This window comes from Macrobrachium rosenbergii, chromosome 56, assembly GCF_040412425.1.
Source record: "Macrobrachium rosenbergii isolate ZJJX-2024 chromosome 56, ASM4041242v1, whole genome shotgun sequence".
NCBI lineage: Eukaryota > Metazoa > Arthropoda > Malacostraca > Decapoda > Palaemonidae > Macrobrachium > Macrobrachium rosenbergii.
In genome coordinates, this window is record NC_089796.1 from 1,577,501 (window position 1) to 1,592,500 (window position 15,000).

General features: G+C 36.5%; 1 protein-coding gene across 1 annotated transcript; it reads left to right on the plus strand.

The window, feature by feature from the left end:
- The first annotated feature begins 273 nt into the window (after window positions 1–273).
- LOC136836274 (uncharacterized) lies at window positions 274–4,826 on the plus strand. Its single transcript, XM_067100308.1, has 3 exons — window positions 274–292; window positions 3,356–3,483; window positions 4,385–4,826. The coding sequence occupies exons 1-3, from the start codon at window positions 281–283 to the stop codon at window positions 4,542–4,544; spliced, it is 300 nt and encodes a 99-aa protein (XP_066956409.1). The 5' UTR covers window positions 274–280; the 3' UTR covers window positions 4,545–4,826.
- Window positions 4,827–15,000: the final 10,174 nt, after the last annotated feature.

Consider the following 15,000-nt stretch of genomic DNA (forward strand, 5'->3'; position numbering starts at 1 on the left):
GCCGAGTCCACCTTTTTTGGAAAATCAGTGTAAGAAGGGAGACACATATCTCTGGGACTTCAAAAAAGAAAGGAGATTTGGAGTGCCAATTTTTTTTTGAGGGGGACATTCCGGGTCAAGCTTGGTGAGAGAGCAACGGCCTTGAGTCTCGGGTTGGGGGGAGGGGTGGGGGAGTGTCCTTCAGTCTTGGGTAGGGGGGCGGAGCCTTCCTTTTTCCCCCGAGGAGTATATATACTAAGGTGTCGGGACTGCAGTCATCAGCATTCTATCCCGGACCATCATGAAGATAACTGTAAGTGGGTCTTGTCCTTTTCCGCTTGAATCACGATCGTAAACTTGACTGTGCCAGATTCGATCGTGACTGTGGATAATATCTTTCGCCAGTTAGGTTTCTTTTCGATTTTATTTTAGTGACTGTCTTACATCAGCTAGACTGGATTGCAAACTTGCATGTCGTGGCTTTTATCATTTCGAATAGATTTGGTTACAACTTCATTCCCGTGGCTTTATTGGTTCGAATATATTCGATTTCAGCGCGATTTTAGTGACTAACTTTTTTTTTCATCTTGATTCGAATGCAATTTCATCTGGGTGACAATATTATTTCATCTACATTCGAATGCAGCTGACTTTTAATCATACTGACTTTTTATTTACAATCAAATTCGGCAGCATCTTCACTATAGTGAGTCACTATAAGCGAGATTTGAATTACATTTGGTTCCAAGGATAATTTGGTGTAAATTTAGTATTTGTCTTGATAAAATGATTATTTGCATTGTAAATATGTTTTTTACATGAATGACGATGTAAATATACTTCATTTTTCACGAATACATTTTCAATAAATTTCCCATATATATATATATATATATATATATATATATATATATATATATATATATATATATATATATATATATATATATATATGTGTGTGTGTGTGTGTGTGTGTGTGTGTGTGTGTAAAATATGTGTACATACGTATCTGTGTGTGCTCGTGTACAACCCCTTTCTGTAACACATATATAATTTTCTCTTCATTGAACCAGTCAAAATCAGTGTTCGTACTGCAATTGTTCCATCACGCGAATTGCAAAATGACCCGAAAAAAAAAAACATACGCAGAAAAAAAAGTAACCAGTATTAAGAGAGCGAGGAACAACCTTCCCGGTGAGCAGGTCACGAATCATATGATTCCCGCTTTTGTTTACAAGTTGCCCTGTCTGGTTTCGCCCCTTCATCTTCTTCTTCTTCCTCTTCTCTCTGGGAAAGGAGGTCCTCTCTTACGCGTGAGGTGACCATCGCATTTCACTTTCAGGAAGGCGAGTTTTTGCCGAGCTCATTCCTCGATCTTTTGTGGTATCTAGTGGGCGTATCTGCTGATAAGACTATAGCCACCCCCCAAAAAGGAAAGAATATCGCAAGGAAAGGGCTACAATATCTGTCGTCAACTTCTTATCAGCTAGAGATCTTGTGAGGTCTCTAGATAAGTGTTGCAGGGAAAGCAGAATGCATGTTCTGTGCTGATAAGACTACACCGCTCCCAACCCCAAAAGGGAAAAATAAGATGCTCTCGTATTGCAAAGAAAAGGCCACGATATCTGTCGTAAACTTCTTACCAGTCAGGGATCTTGTCAAGTCTCTAGACAAGCGTTGTAGGGAAAGCAAAATGTCGGTACTGGTCGCCGCAAAAATCGTGACTGGTTTGATATCATTGACGTCGTTGTAGTTGTTTATTCTAGTTGTTGCAAAAGTTGTTGTTTTTGTTGGCTGTGGTGGTGTTGGGTATGATGTTGTAGTGTTGTTGCTTGTTAGATCAAATTCGCCTATTATGGACGTGTAATTCTTACGGCCTGTTTTTACTTAAGTTCTTGCTGAAAAGAAAAGAAAAAAAACCTAACCTAATCCACGAAGCTGGGTCATTCCTCGAACGGGATGGGGCTTCAGAACTCGCCCTGGGCACTCCCCCCTCCCTACCAAATCCAACTTAGGGGGTCATAAATCATAGGTCTAAAAACAGGGAAGCATCCTAACCTAACCTAGGTCATCGGATCTTACTTAACAAAGGAACCACGCAACCTAACCTGATCTGACCTAAGAGAGCAAATTACTTAGATATACTAGAGCTAGGCCTATGAGCCTTACCTTAATCCGAAGTAGAAGTTCTGAATGAGGTGTCCCAGGTAATTATTTATATATACTCAAAACGCTAGGCCTATCGCCTTACCTTAATCCGAATCAGAAGCACGGGAAGTGTTGGTCCCAACGCTTCCGCAAGCAGTGGTTTACGAAAAGCACTAATCTCCAGTGGCCAGGGAAAGCAATCTTCATAATCACTACCACTTACGTTAAGCCGTCTACTTCCGGTTTTCGGAATCGTTCGGAGTTGTTTACGATGCTAAAAGTGTTTGTCTTCACGAGATCCGGAGGCTTGTATTTTATGCAATCAACAGGACGTGATATCAGTGAATATTAAGGGATGTACTCCCTCTCAGTAAAAGTTAAAACACTTTGCAGTTACTGAAGGAAACTCAACATGACACGATCACACGTTTGAACCGCAGCAGTCATGACTGGAAACTGAAGTCTGTTATGCGGGAAATTGTCTGATTTCAAAAATGACAGTTACCAACGTAGAAGGATTATGATTGGTTCAATTGAAAACCAGATGACCAATCAGGGTTCAACGTTGCTTTCAAGTGGAGCATACTGATATTATTATCCATAGATTATTTCAATAAGTACCCACAATGCAACGCGAAAAACGAAAACTACAAGACAAAATCCGATCGGGAGCGCATAAGCCGTGTCCCCGTTCCCGCGGCTAGGAAATTTACAAAAATTTCGGTAACAGTAACTATACATACACACATACACACGCGCACACATATATGTATGTATATATATATAAGTATACACACACACACACACACACACACATATATATATATATATATATATATATATATATATATATATATATATATATATATATATATATATATATATATATATATATATATATATATATATATATATATATATATATATACCAACTCGACTCTTCTGACATAACTAAAATAGCTTTAATCTGCCCCCAGCCAAAATTGAAAAAATAGTAATTAATTATTTTCCTCAGATTATATATAAAAAAAAAACTTTGATCAAATATACCTTACCTAAAACCCCTTAACCAAAGCTTAATCTACATTAACTTCCTAAAACCTTTGGAAAAATAAGTAATTATTTTCCCACAAGATTATACAACAAAACTTTAATCAAATATACCGTACCTAAAACTCCTTTCCTTTCAGATAACTCTAAATTAACTTCCTTATATCTGTTCCTTCAGCTCTTCGTCCTCCTCGTTTTGGGCACCCTGGCCATGGCCCGCCCAGACTCCATCTTCGATTTCGACCTCGACGACATCCATCAAGATCAGGATATTGATGACGATCGTGTGATCACTGGATCCTACAGGTGAGTTTGCAAGCAATGTATAATTATCCTCTAACACGTCTCTTCTCCTATATGCACTTACCTCATCACTCTGATCTTCTTTCTTGAGATATTTCTGCTCTGGACAGTTTTTTTTATAAGACGTAAGTTAAGCCAAAGAGTTTTTCGACCATTTCTCTCAATATTTCTCTTTCTTTCGCAAATCAAAGAGAGAAGGAATCCTGAAAGTGAAATTAGGTTTATGAAGGTTCATGCTGAGAATTATTGTGATTTTGAATTGAAGTTAAACAGCCTGATTTCAGATCTAGGTAATGTCATGATCTGAAGCACTTAAAATTGCTTGCGATGTAGATCTCTCTCTCTCTCTCTCTCTCTCTCTCTCTCATACTCTTCTCAAATCAATTCAATCTATCTTGCTCTCGCTTGATCATGAACACTCAAATGGTTTGAATCCTATGACAATTATGAATAAAACTGTAGGTTCCTCTCTCTCTCTCTCTCTCTCTCTCTCTCTCTCTCTCTCTCTCTCTTTTGCCTCCTTATAACAACTTTCAGTGAAACTGTTTGTTCCTCTCTCTCTCTCTCTCTCTCTCTCTCTCTCTCTCTCTCTCTCTCTCTATATATATATATATATATATATATATATATATATATATATATATATATATATATATATATATATATATAGTTATATATATATATACATACAGTATATATAACAACTATGACTGAAGCTGTTGGCTTTTTCTCTCTCTCACTCTCACTTCCACCTTTTCCTCTCTCCATAGCACCTCCCACCCTCTCTTTCTCTTCCCCCAACCCCCTCTCTCTCTCTCTCTCTCTCTCTCTCTCTCTCCCCTCAAACAACCTTTCAGAGCAGCCTAAACAACCACTGATTTCATATTTCATTCTCTCCCCCCAGTTGGATCGCTCCCGACGGGGTAAGATACTTCGTCAGGTACGTAGCCGACGACGACGGCTACAGAGTCCTCGAGTCCAACGCCGTTCCCGCGACCGCCCTGGGAATCAGAGCCAACGGGCAGCAGGGATCCTTCCTGTCCTCCGAGGAATTCGACGATTAGGAAATCCCACGCAAGGAAAGGGGGAAGGATTTAGGATATGTCAAGGATTTAAGGTCACATGAGACGTGGACGGAATGTATTAAGTAAAAAAAATACTAGTCTTTTTTTCATGTTTTTTCTTTAAGTTTTGTCAATTTTCTTTACTTTTTAATAATATAGGATTTTTTCTTCTAAGTCTTCTCGATGTATAGGGTACATATAGAAATATATTAAATGCTCACCTGATTACTACAGATCTTTGTTAACTTATTGTGTACAAACTTAATAAATAGCGCAGAAAAATCAATTGTTTAATTTTACCCAAATCACTTCGTGATAAAATTGTTACAATGATAAAAATAATGCCTAGATATGAAAATGTTATGATTCAAAAATCTATTGTTTTTTCTTGGTGTCATTTAAACAAGCAAGTGTAAAATATTAATAATAATAATAATACGAGGCACATTTTCGACTCTTTTATATTCTCAGCATGAAACAGAGACAAATTTACGAACTAACACAACAATTTGTAAAGAAATTATTTTTTCAAAACGATGATCAAGTGCAATGCACGCATTAAAAAAAATTAATATACTTTTATTAATTTTTGACACTGAACGAAATATTACACCGTCAGAAATAATATATACCAAAATCTAAAAACATAGAGAATTTTAAATCCTTGTCTTCATTTCTACATACGCAGCATTATCAAAGGCACTGATAAAAGGGGTACTCACCTGTAATCAGCAGGTAAACGACAGGTATACCTGGCTGACCCACTTCCTTGAGTCATGTCTTCTCACCTTTTCTTTAGATGGTGGGTGTCCTTGGGTGCGGGAGTTGTCCGGGAAGGATGAGGGGACATGAATTATTATCATGCTTGTCGTTTCAAGCTTTTAGTTTTTTGAAAAGAAAACTATTGTGCCGGCTTTGTTTGTCCACAATTTTTTCTGTCTGGCCCCAGATCCTAGAAACTACTGAGGCTAGACGGCTGCAAATTGGTATGTTGATCAGTCACCCTCGAGTCATCAAACATACCAAATTGCAGCCCTCTAGCTTCAGTAGTTTTTATTTTATTTAAGGTTAAAGTTAGCCATAATCGTGCTTCTGGCAACGCAACAACACAGGCCACCACGGCTGGCTGAGAGTTTCACGGGCCGCGGCTCATACAGCATTATATCGAGACCACCGAAAGATAGATCTATTTTCGGTGGCCTTGATTATGCTCTGTACAGAAAACTAGATTACGCCGAAGAAACCTCGGCTCATTTTTTACTTGTTTTGTTTTTACTTAAACTGGAAATCCGTGTTGTAAGCAAAGATTTATATACATAATCGTACGGCCCCTTGTGATGGTAAGGTCTTGAAATTAATAAGAGGCATGGTGTGACCCAATGGACTCTCCAACCAACCGTAACTTAGTTGAATTATTCTTGGCTATGTCTGGTTTGCAGTTGAGTTGAAAAATTCTTGAACCGTAAAATGCATTTCTCACATATTCTGGTGTCACGGATGGGTTCACTTTTCGACCTTTAATAGAATCCTGTTCTCTCTCTCTCTCTCTCTCTCTCTCTCTCTCTCTCTCTCTCTCTCTCTCTCTCGTAAAGCAGTACATGGTAATGTTATGTTCTCTCTGTCAGTCATGTGAATATGACGAAAAATTCACAGTCCACAGTATTGAACTTTCACATCAGTCTTGTAATCTATGTCTGTCTACCTATCTACCTGTCTCTATGTCTATCTACCTACCTGTCTGTCTGTCTATCTACCTTTCTGTCTACTTGTCTGTCTTCCTATCTACCTGTCTCTATGTCTACCTACCTACCTGTCTGTCTGTCTTCCTATCTACCTATCTGTCTACCTGTCTGTCTCCCTATCTACCTGTCTCTGTGTCTATCTACCTATCTTTCTGGCTGTCTACCTATCTATCTACCTGTCTGTCTTCCTGTCTACCTGTCTCTTTGTCTATCTACATACCTGTCTGTCTATATATCTACCTTTCTGTCTACTTGTCTGTCTTCCTATCTACCTGTCTCTATGTCTATCTACCTACCTGTCTGTCTATCTACCTTTCTGTCTACTTGTCTGTCTTCCTATCTACCTGTCTCTATGTCTAGCTACCTATCTTTCTGGCTATCTACCTATCTATCTACCTGTCTGTCTTCCTATCTACCTGTCTCTATGTTTATCTATGTCTGTCTGTCTATCTACCTTTCTGTCTACTTGTCTGTCTTCCTATCTACCTGTCTCTATGTCTATCTACCTACCTGTCTGTCTGTCTATCTACCTTTCTGTCTACTTGTCTGTCTTCCTATCTACCTGTCTCTATGTCTATTTACCTACCTGTCTGTCAGCCTAATTACTTGCCTGTCCGTCTGTTTACCAAAGATGATAATAAAATTTGCAGACCTCAGCACTGCACTTTGGCATTAGACTCACAGAACGTACCCAAGACACATTAGTGTGTAAATTCTCTCTCTCTCTCTCGTTTCTAAAAAGGTGCCCAGATGGGCAAGTCACGCCTTTGCAAATTACAATAGCAAATTGCACTATTCGAAATATGAAGAGAAAATGAGCATCTGCAATGCAAATTACAAAAAAAAAGTCAGTTTAATAGGAAGTTTAGTTATGGCCAAAAGTGTTTATTTTTTCTTACAATTTTTGTTTGATGGTGACGTTTGTAATGCAGTGATGTTACTAATCAATATTTCGCCGATTTGTGTGAGTGTGAAAATTTGTAAAAGTGTGTATTTGTAAATGACAATACTACAGTAATATATACACAAAGGGTTCTGAAATACTATGAGTACATTACTAAACGACAGGCCTTGAAAATAAACCATTTACTTGCGTGTGTGTGTAAATGTGTAAATTCGTGTAAATGAATATACCAATGTAAATAAACTACAAAAGAGCTCTGAATACTAAATAGTACATTACTACACGACAGGCCACTGAAAATAAACCATTTATTTGCGTGTGCGCGCGCGCGCGTGTGTAAATGTGTAAATTTGTGTAAACGACAATAAAAGTGTAAAATATACACAAAAACGCTCTGAAATACTATTGTACATTACTACCTGACAGACCATTGAAAGTGAACCAACTACATATGGTACAAAATTATGACCCATTAAAAAAATGTTAATATAATAAACGAGTGAATTTGCCGAACGGGAAAAAAATGAACCTTGTTTTCATTCTGTTATTTTTGAAAAAGGTAAATTTCCGAAGTAAAAAAAAAAAAAAAAAAGAAAGAGTACAAAATGATATGGAATCTATCTTATTATTATTATTATTTTTTAAATCTGTTACGGATCAGTGACCAGGGCTGGTCACGAAAGGTACTCTTAAGAAATTTAGACTCTCTGAACACACCTGACAGAACACCTGTGCTCACCTGTGCTACGTCATGGTCTGGTAAAGAGAAAACCAATTCTGCTGTAGAAGAATGTACAAAGGGTGTCTCTGTTTGGGTGGTCAGAATCCAGAGGTTCATATCAGGCACATAATATCTTCAAAACCTTAGCATACTTACGTAGGAGCAAGGTCCCTTGCTGGCATAAACCTGCTTAATCTGAACCAACCGAGTAATCCAAGTGACTCAACTCAGTAACTCCAATGATTTATACCGAGTTACGCGCGCGCCATGAGCGATAATTATAGCTGGAGCACAGATTCAATCTTCACATCTTTAATCCTTTGTCATCCTTGACTCTGAGAGAAAAAAAAAATAATTTTCATAATTTTCAGTCTTGAACACTTAAGGATTGAGGATCATCTATTGAAGATTCAGTAATGATTGATTGAGTGACTGAGTGATTGAATGACTTAGTGATTGAGTGACTGACTGAATAATATATCGCTAATGATAAATTGTCGAACGAATAGAAGAAAATGGTCTGGATAAACTCTACGGACTGCTAACGCCAAATCTCTCTCTTTCTCTCTCTATTAAATTTGATTTAGTACCAGTTTCTTATTTCCTTCCTTCATTTTCATATACTTTCTCTCACTCGATTTTGAATGATATTTTCTTCCAATACCTTTTCCTTTACTTCTCTCTCTCTCTCTCTCTCTCTCTCTCTCTCTGTCTCGCTCTCTCTCTCTGTCTCTCTCTCTCTCTCTCTCAGGCCTCCTGACGCAGTGTTCGATTCTACTACTGTATACTGACTTAGAATGTGAATTAGATACCTTGTAGCTAGTCGACTGTCGTGAGTCGCAGGTAGAGAGGGCCTCGACGAGGTAATCCTGACCTCGTAGGTTAAAACCCCCCCTCTATAAGATATTCATAATGGACATGCGGGACAGAACAGAAACAGTCTCCAGGTTGTTTGGACCGAAGGAAGCAAAAATTGAAAATCCTGTACAACCTACTGGAAATGAATGGGGTAGACCCATTTGCTTGTTCTTGGGACCACTTAATGTGTATCTAATGGTATATATAGGTATATAAAGTACGTGCAGTGATTAAAATTGATTAAAAATTAATTTAATTTTTATCATAGAATTGTAACTAAAATAACTACAAAACTACAGGTCTTGCAAGCCTTCGCTCTTTAAGAATAAGCATAAAACATCATTTAAATTACTCGTACCCCAGAGCTGATCCCGAAAACAGCGTCCCGGACTAGGGATTAAGCTGAGAATAAGAATTATTAAAATTACTAGGCTCCACAGTCTCAAATACACGGCGCTTACACAAGATATTTCCTAAACTTAAAATGGATATTTATCATTCTATTACAATACAGAAAATAATCATCAGTGAGATTTCAAACTCTTGGTATTCATACAGTAAAATAATAAAAATGTAAATTTTATAAGGATATACAATCATACTCTGAATAACGGGCCTAAAAAAATAAAGAAAAATGATCAGGCGAAAACTACGCGACCACCATACCTACCTACCTGCCTGCCTGAGACACACTGAGTCGGGCCAAACAGTAACAGTTGCGGAACCTGATTCTCAGTGACGTCACGGCGTTACCTGCTGGGGTCAGTGGTCTCCCCAAACAAAAACTGGACTCCTGGAAGAAATCAGAGGGTAGACTATACTAAATGGAAGAGGGCTCTGATCATAGAAAATGGGTATGATGAAATTGTATGGTAAGCTTTACTTTTCTTTTTCCCATGGTGGATTTTGAGGCGTTTTGTTGGAAAATTTCGTTATTTGAATAAATGAATCATTAAAAATCTATTTGAAACGTACCCTAACACTTGTTAATAAATAGATAATGTAATTTCTTCGTAATAGTAGGCTACAATGATTAAAATCCTTGAACAAAACTTTTAATAACAGCAATTCGAAAAGTTATTATTTAAGTATTTCGATAAAACAAGATCAGTTGCACATTTGTTTATGATTAGTGCTGATATTATCATTATCACCATCTTTATTATTCATTATTGTAATTATTATTTGTTGTAAGGGCTCATTAAAACAGCGACCCCGATTGGGGATTATGCAGGGAAGGAAAAAAAAATGACAAATTTATCATGCTAGGCTTCAAAAAGAATTTTTTTTCTTTTCTAACTGATAATATCATAGCACTATGTCACTTACTGTAAATCACTTGCTAACAGTAAACAGCAGGTGTGTGTGCATGTGTGTGTGTGTGTGTATGTAGAATAAAACTGTGCTCGTCTTTATATTGTAATTAATTAAATGATTTAGTACTTAAGTGTAATTGCAAATTTTTCTAAAACAAATTCAACAGTTCTCAGTGAGGTCAAAACACACACGCATGCACACACACACACGCATATATATATATACATATATATATATATATATATATATATATATATATATATATATATATATATATATATATATATATATATATGAATATATATATATATATATATATATATATATATATATATATATATATATATATATATATATATATATATATATATATATATATATATATATATATATATATATATATATATATATATATATATATATATATATATATATATACTTCTGTTGAAAATGATACTATACAGATTCACTTTATTTTTCATTACTTTATACTTTTTACTTTACACGCCAATGATTTTTATTGCTTTATAGTTGGCCCCCCCCAAAAAAAAAATTAGTTTGAATATTATCTCATATCCAGATTTACTTTTTTGTTTTGTTTTAGAAGCGAAAATGTTGTTGGAATGACAAGTACTATAATAGTTGATAATCAATTTCTAGTTGCTTGTCTCTCGCTTATCTAATCTTTAAGGTGGGAGTAATTCCTATTACGACAAGAGGTATTTTTTGTTATTCTTAAAAATCGTTACTATTTATATGTAAATACACGCACACAGATATATATATATATATATATATATATATATATATATATATATATATATATATATATATATATATATTATACACACACACACACACACACACATATATATATATATATATATATATATATATATATATATATATATATATATATATATATAATGTGTGTATATATTTATATATACATTCAGAAGAATATACCACAACATACGTAAACACTTATGATAAGTCAACATAGCTTTTTCTCAAGGAAAAAAAACAGAGCTGGCTTAGAAAGTGCCAACACAATTTTAAACGAATCTAAATCACTTTTTATCTCCGCTGTTCCCTTTGCATAATCTTACCATAAGTTATCTAGGCTGACAGACACTTATTCATCGTACACGCGCCATATAAGCATCAGACCCTCTCTACTCGTCGATGGATTCTTTCTGAATGATGGAACGACCTTGCTATTTTACTTATTTTGCTTCTGAAAACCAGTTGCTGGGTTAAGCCAATTCTCTCAGACAGGTTTCGGGTCAAAGGCAATTTGTGTCTTTGCTTTGAAGAGGGGAATTAGAGGCTCCAAATTGCTCTTTAAAACATCAGAAAAATCAATGCTAAAATCCCTTATTTGGGATTTGTTTTGCTTAGGAAATCCTGTTAAAAACAGAAGGTTTGAAGCAATTTGTGTCTTGCTTTAAAGAGGGGAATTAGAGGCTTCAAATTGCGCTCTAAAACATGAGGATATTAATACTAAAATCCCTTTTTTGGGATTTGTTTTACTTATGAAATCGTGTTAAGAACAGGAGGGAAATTAATACTAAATCTCTTTTTTGGAATTTTTTTTAATTGGCAACCCTCGACTACCCACCTTGGTCAGCTGATGGAATTTGAAAGATTTTCGTTGGTTTTGCCTAAAAAGATGATTATTCTTAAACAAATAATTATAAACGATGTGCCAAGATAGCATGATCTGGAGTAGTCAGTCAAAAAAAAGAGTTTGTTCGTAAAAATGAGTCTCAGAAATGAGTAAGAGGACTTTTCACTGTAATAAAACGAAGCCTATGAATTGAAGGAACTTAAAATAAATTATTAAAAGTTCTTGTTTATTCAGTTAAGTCTTATGAAGTGGGAGTGAATTTACATTTTTGTACGAGCTTATTAACTCTGGTGTTTGGAATCAAGGATTATTTGCTAAGGATGAAAGTCCCCGCAAGGTTTTAATGCACGTGGTGCACTGTAGGCATCACTAAAGGTGTTTCCAGCTGTACCCACTTTTTAGCCTTTTACTTTACCTCCGTTCTCGCATCCTATATTTAACATTGCTGTTCAACTTCTCTAACTATTATTTCTTTGTGCAACCGTGATGTTTTCTCCCAGTTCTACCTTTGGATTTAGATCCTTGTTTTTCTTCTCCTTAATTTTCTGGGTTTATTTATCATGCTGTCCAGCCTCTCCAACTCCCTCTATTTCACTGTCCTGAGAGCTGAAAGGCCGGCAGTGGCCCTAGTGCTTGACTTGACAGCCTAAATTTCATGAATCAGACAGTTAGACAGTCACTAACAGTAGTCATCCGTACTCTCACATACGTTATAGAATCTGAAACTAGCATAGGCAAGAACTTGCTTAAAGCATGAAATTACAAAAAAATAATAATCTTTGATTTACTGTGTCTTGACCTTTTATTTCTTATCAATCTCCGCGAGTGATTGCGTCACTGAACCACAGGAGACCAGTTCTCTCCAGATCAGTTCAAGGAGATGATATTCCGATGAGAATATTCGTGGCAATTGCTTGCGTACCGTTATACGTCACTGGTATGGGGCCGACGGCTGAGACGATGACGTAAGTTTCATTTTGCTGCCATGAACGAGGAACGTGTCGTACGGCCGCGTGATCGTTTTAGAACTGAATTGAACTGAATATAGAATTTAGGCCAAAGGCCAAGCACTGGGACCTATGAGGTCATTCAGCGCTGCAACGGAAATTGACAGTAAAAGGTTTGAAAGGCGTTGCAGGTGGAAAACCTCTCTTTTGCGCTAGGAATCACTTGTTAGGAGAGGGCGGAAAGTAAGATGGAAGAAAGGGAATATGAAAGGAGGTACAGTAAAAGGAATGAAAAGGGGTTGCAGTTAGGGCCCGAAGGCACGCTACAAAGAACTTTAAGTAAGAGAGAGAGAGAGAGAGAGAGAGAGAGAGAGAGAGAGAGAGAGGTAAAAACAAATTAAAAAGGATTATACAAACCCTGAGGGCTTATACCGTAATGTAATGGACCATTTAGCGAAAGAAATATCACATCATCTAGAGAGAGAGAGAGAGAGAGAGAGAGAGAGAGAGAGAGAGAGAGAGAGAGAGAGAAGATGAATACAAACCCTGGGGTTTTACTGTAGCATACCGAACCTTTTAGCGAAAGAAATATCACATCATCTAGAGAGAGAGAGAGAGAGAGAGAGAGAGAGAGAGAGAGAGAGAGAGAGAGAGAAAAAAAATTAAAAAAGGAGAATACAAAACCCTGGGGTTTTACCGTAACTTAACGAACATTTAGCGAAAGTATATATGACAACATCGAGAGAGAGAGAGAGAGAGAGAGAGAGAGAGAGAGAGAGAGAGAGAGAGAGAGAGAGAGAGAAATTAAAAAGAAGACTACAAACCCCGGGGTTTATACCGTAACATACCGAGCCATTTAGCGACCTTGCAAGTAATGAACGGCTGTATACATGACGATTCGCATCGAGGCATTGATAAATTATTGGTTATCATCTCTCTTCGAAAAGATAGACTCTTTTTTTATCTTGAAAGATGGCGAGCCTTCGACATTCTGTGCAATCGGCGATGATAAAAGTACTGAGGGGGTGGGGAGAGAGAGAGAGAGAGAGAGAGAGAGAGAGAGAGAGAGAGAGAGAGAGAGTTTGTACAGTGATGCACATTTATAGTTCTTTGTAATCTGGTGGCTAAATTTAACAGCCGAATTTGTGATTACTGAGAACTTTCGTTAAGTATTAATTTATATTTCATTTTTTAGTTTCTTGTAATTTAAAGGATTTTCAGATGATACACACAAACACACACACATATATATGTATGTATATATATATATACATATATATACAGTATATATATATATATATATATATATATATATATATATATATATATATATATATATATATATATCGCTAACCTAAATGTTTCACAGTGCCTTCAGAGGACACATAATCTATCCTAGCTTTCGACAAATAGATCAGCATAAATGAGTGTGCCACCCGTGGCGGGGACTTGAATACCTGATGCAATTTACTCTTTTAGAGTGTACTTACAGGCTACAGGTGTGTACAGGTGAACATTTGCTCAACCACCGGCACGTGTAGATGTCACAAACTTCATTTTCATTTGAGGAAATGCAACAAATTACGTCACCGCTCTTGGAAATCTGTAGGAGAGAGAAAGAGCTCCAGAAGAAGAAGAAGAAGAAGAAGAAGAAGAAGAAAAAGTAATTTTAATAGTAGTAATAGTCGGGATTTGCCTTTGTAACGGCTCCGTTGCTCGTTATGTTTCTCCTTTGCTTTTGCTTGTCCAAGTATATTGTCTCTGTAATACCAGATATGAGAGAAGAAGAAGAAGAAGAAGAAGAAGAAGAAGAAGAAGAAGAAGAAGAAGAAGAACGGACTATATAATGAGAAGAGAGAGATAAGAAGACGTAAAGATATTACAACACTTCTTTCTCGTCAACCAGATTCAATCTTCTATAGGCCTACATCCGAGAAACATAACTAGGAAGAATATATTATAAAGAGTAAGGAGAACCGTTATATTATTTATTCATTTACTTGTTTGTTTATTTATCTATTTATTTATCTATTAACTTATTCATTTATTTATTTATTTCAAGTTACGAACCCAAAACCAGGCTCTAATGAAGCCCCGAATGGACAGGCGAACATGGCTTCTCCAATCAGCTTGAGGCTAGCCACCAAAGGTATACCTTCACTTCAACACTGAACGCATTACTTCATCTTTCACGACTTAATCACCGGGTGTTGGCCTACCCTGGCCCAGATGAAATGTAAATGTACGCATTATTTCTGTGGGTGTAGATTTCAATGGAGTAGGTTATTCATAGCGAAATAGACTCGAATGTTCTTGTTGAATAAAGTAATATTCCTT

What these genes read in the sequence shown, in the direction of transcription:
- LOC136836274 (XM_067100308.1), top strand. An exon ending in GTGATCACTGGATCCTACAG is followed by an intron (nt 3,484 to 4,384) that starts GTGAGTTTGCAA and finishes CTCTCCCCCCAG; the next exon opens with TTGGATCGCTCCCGACGGGG.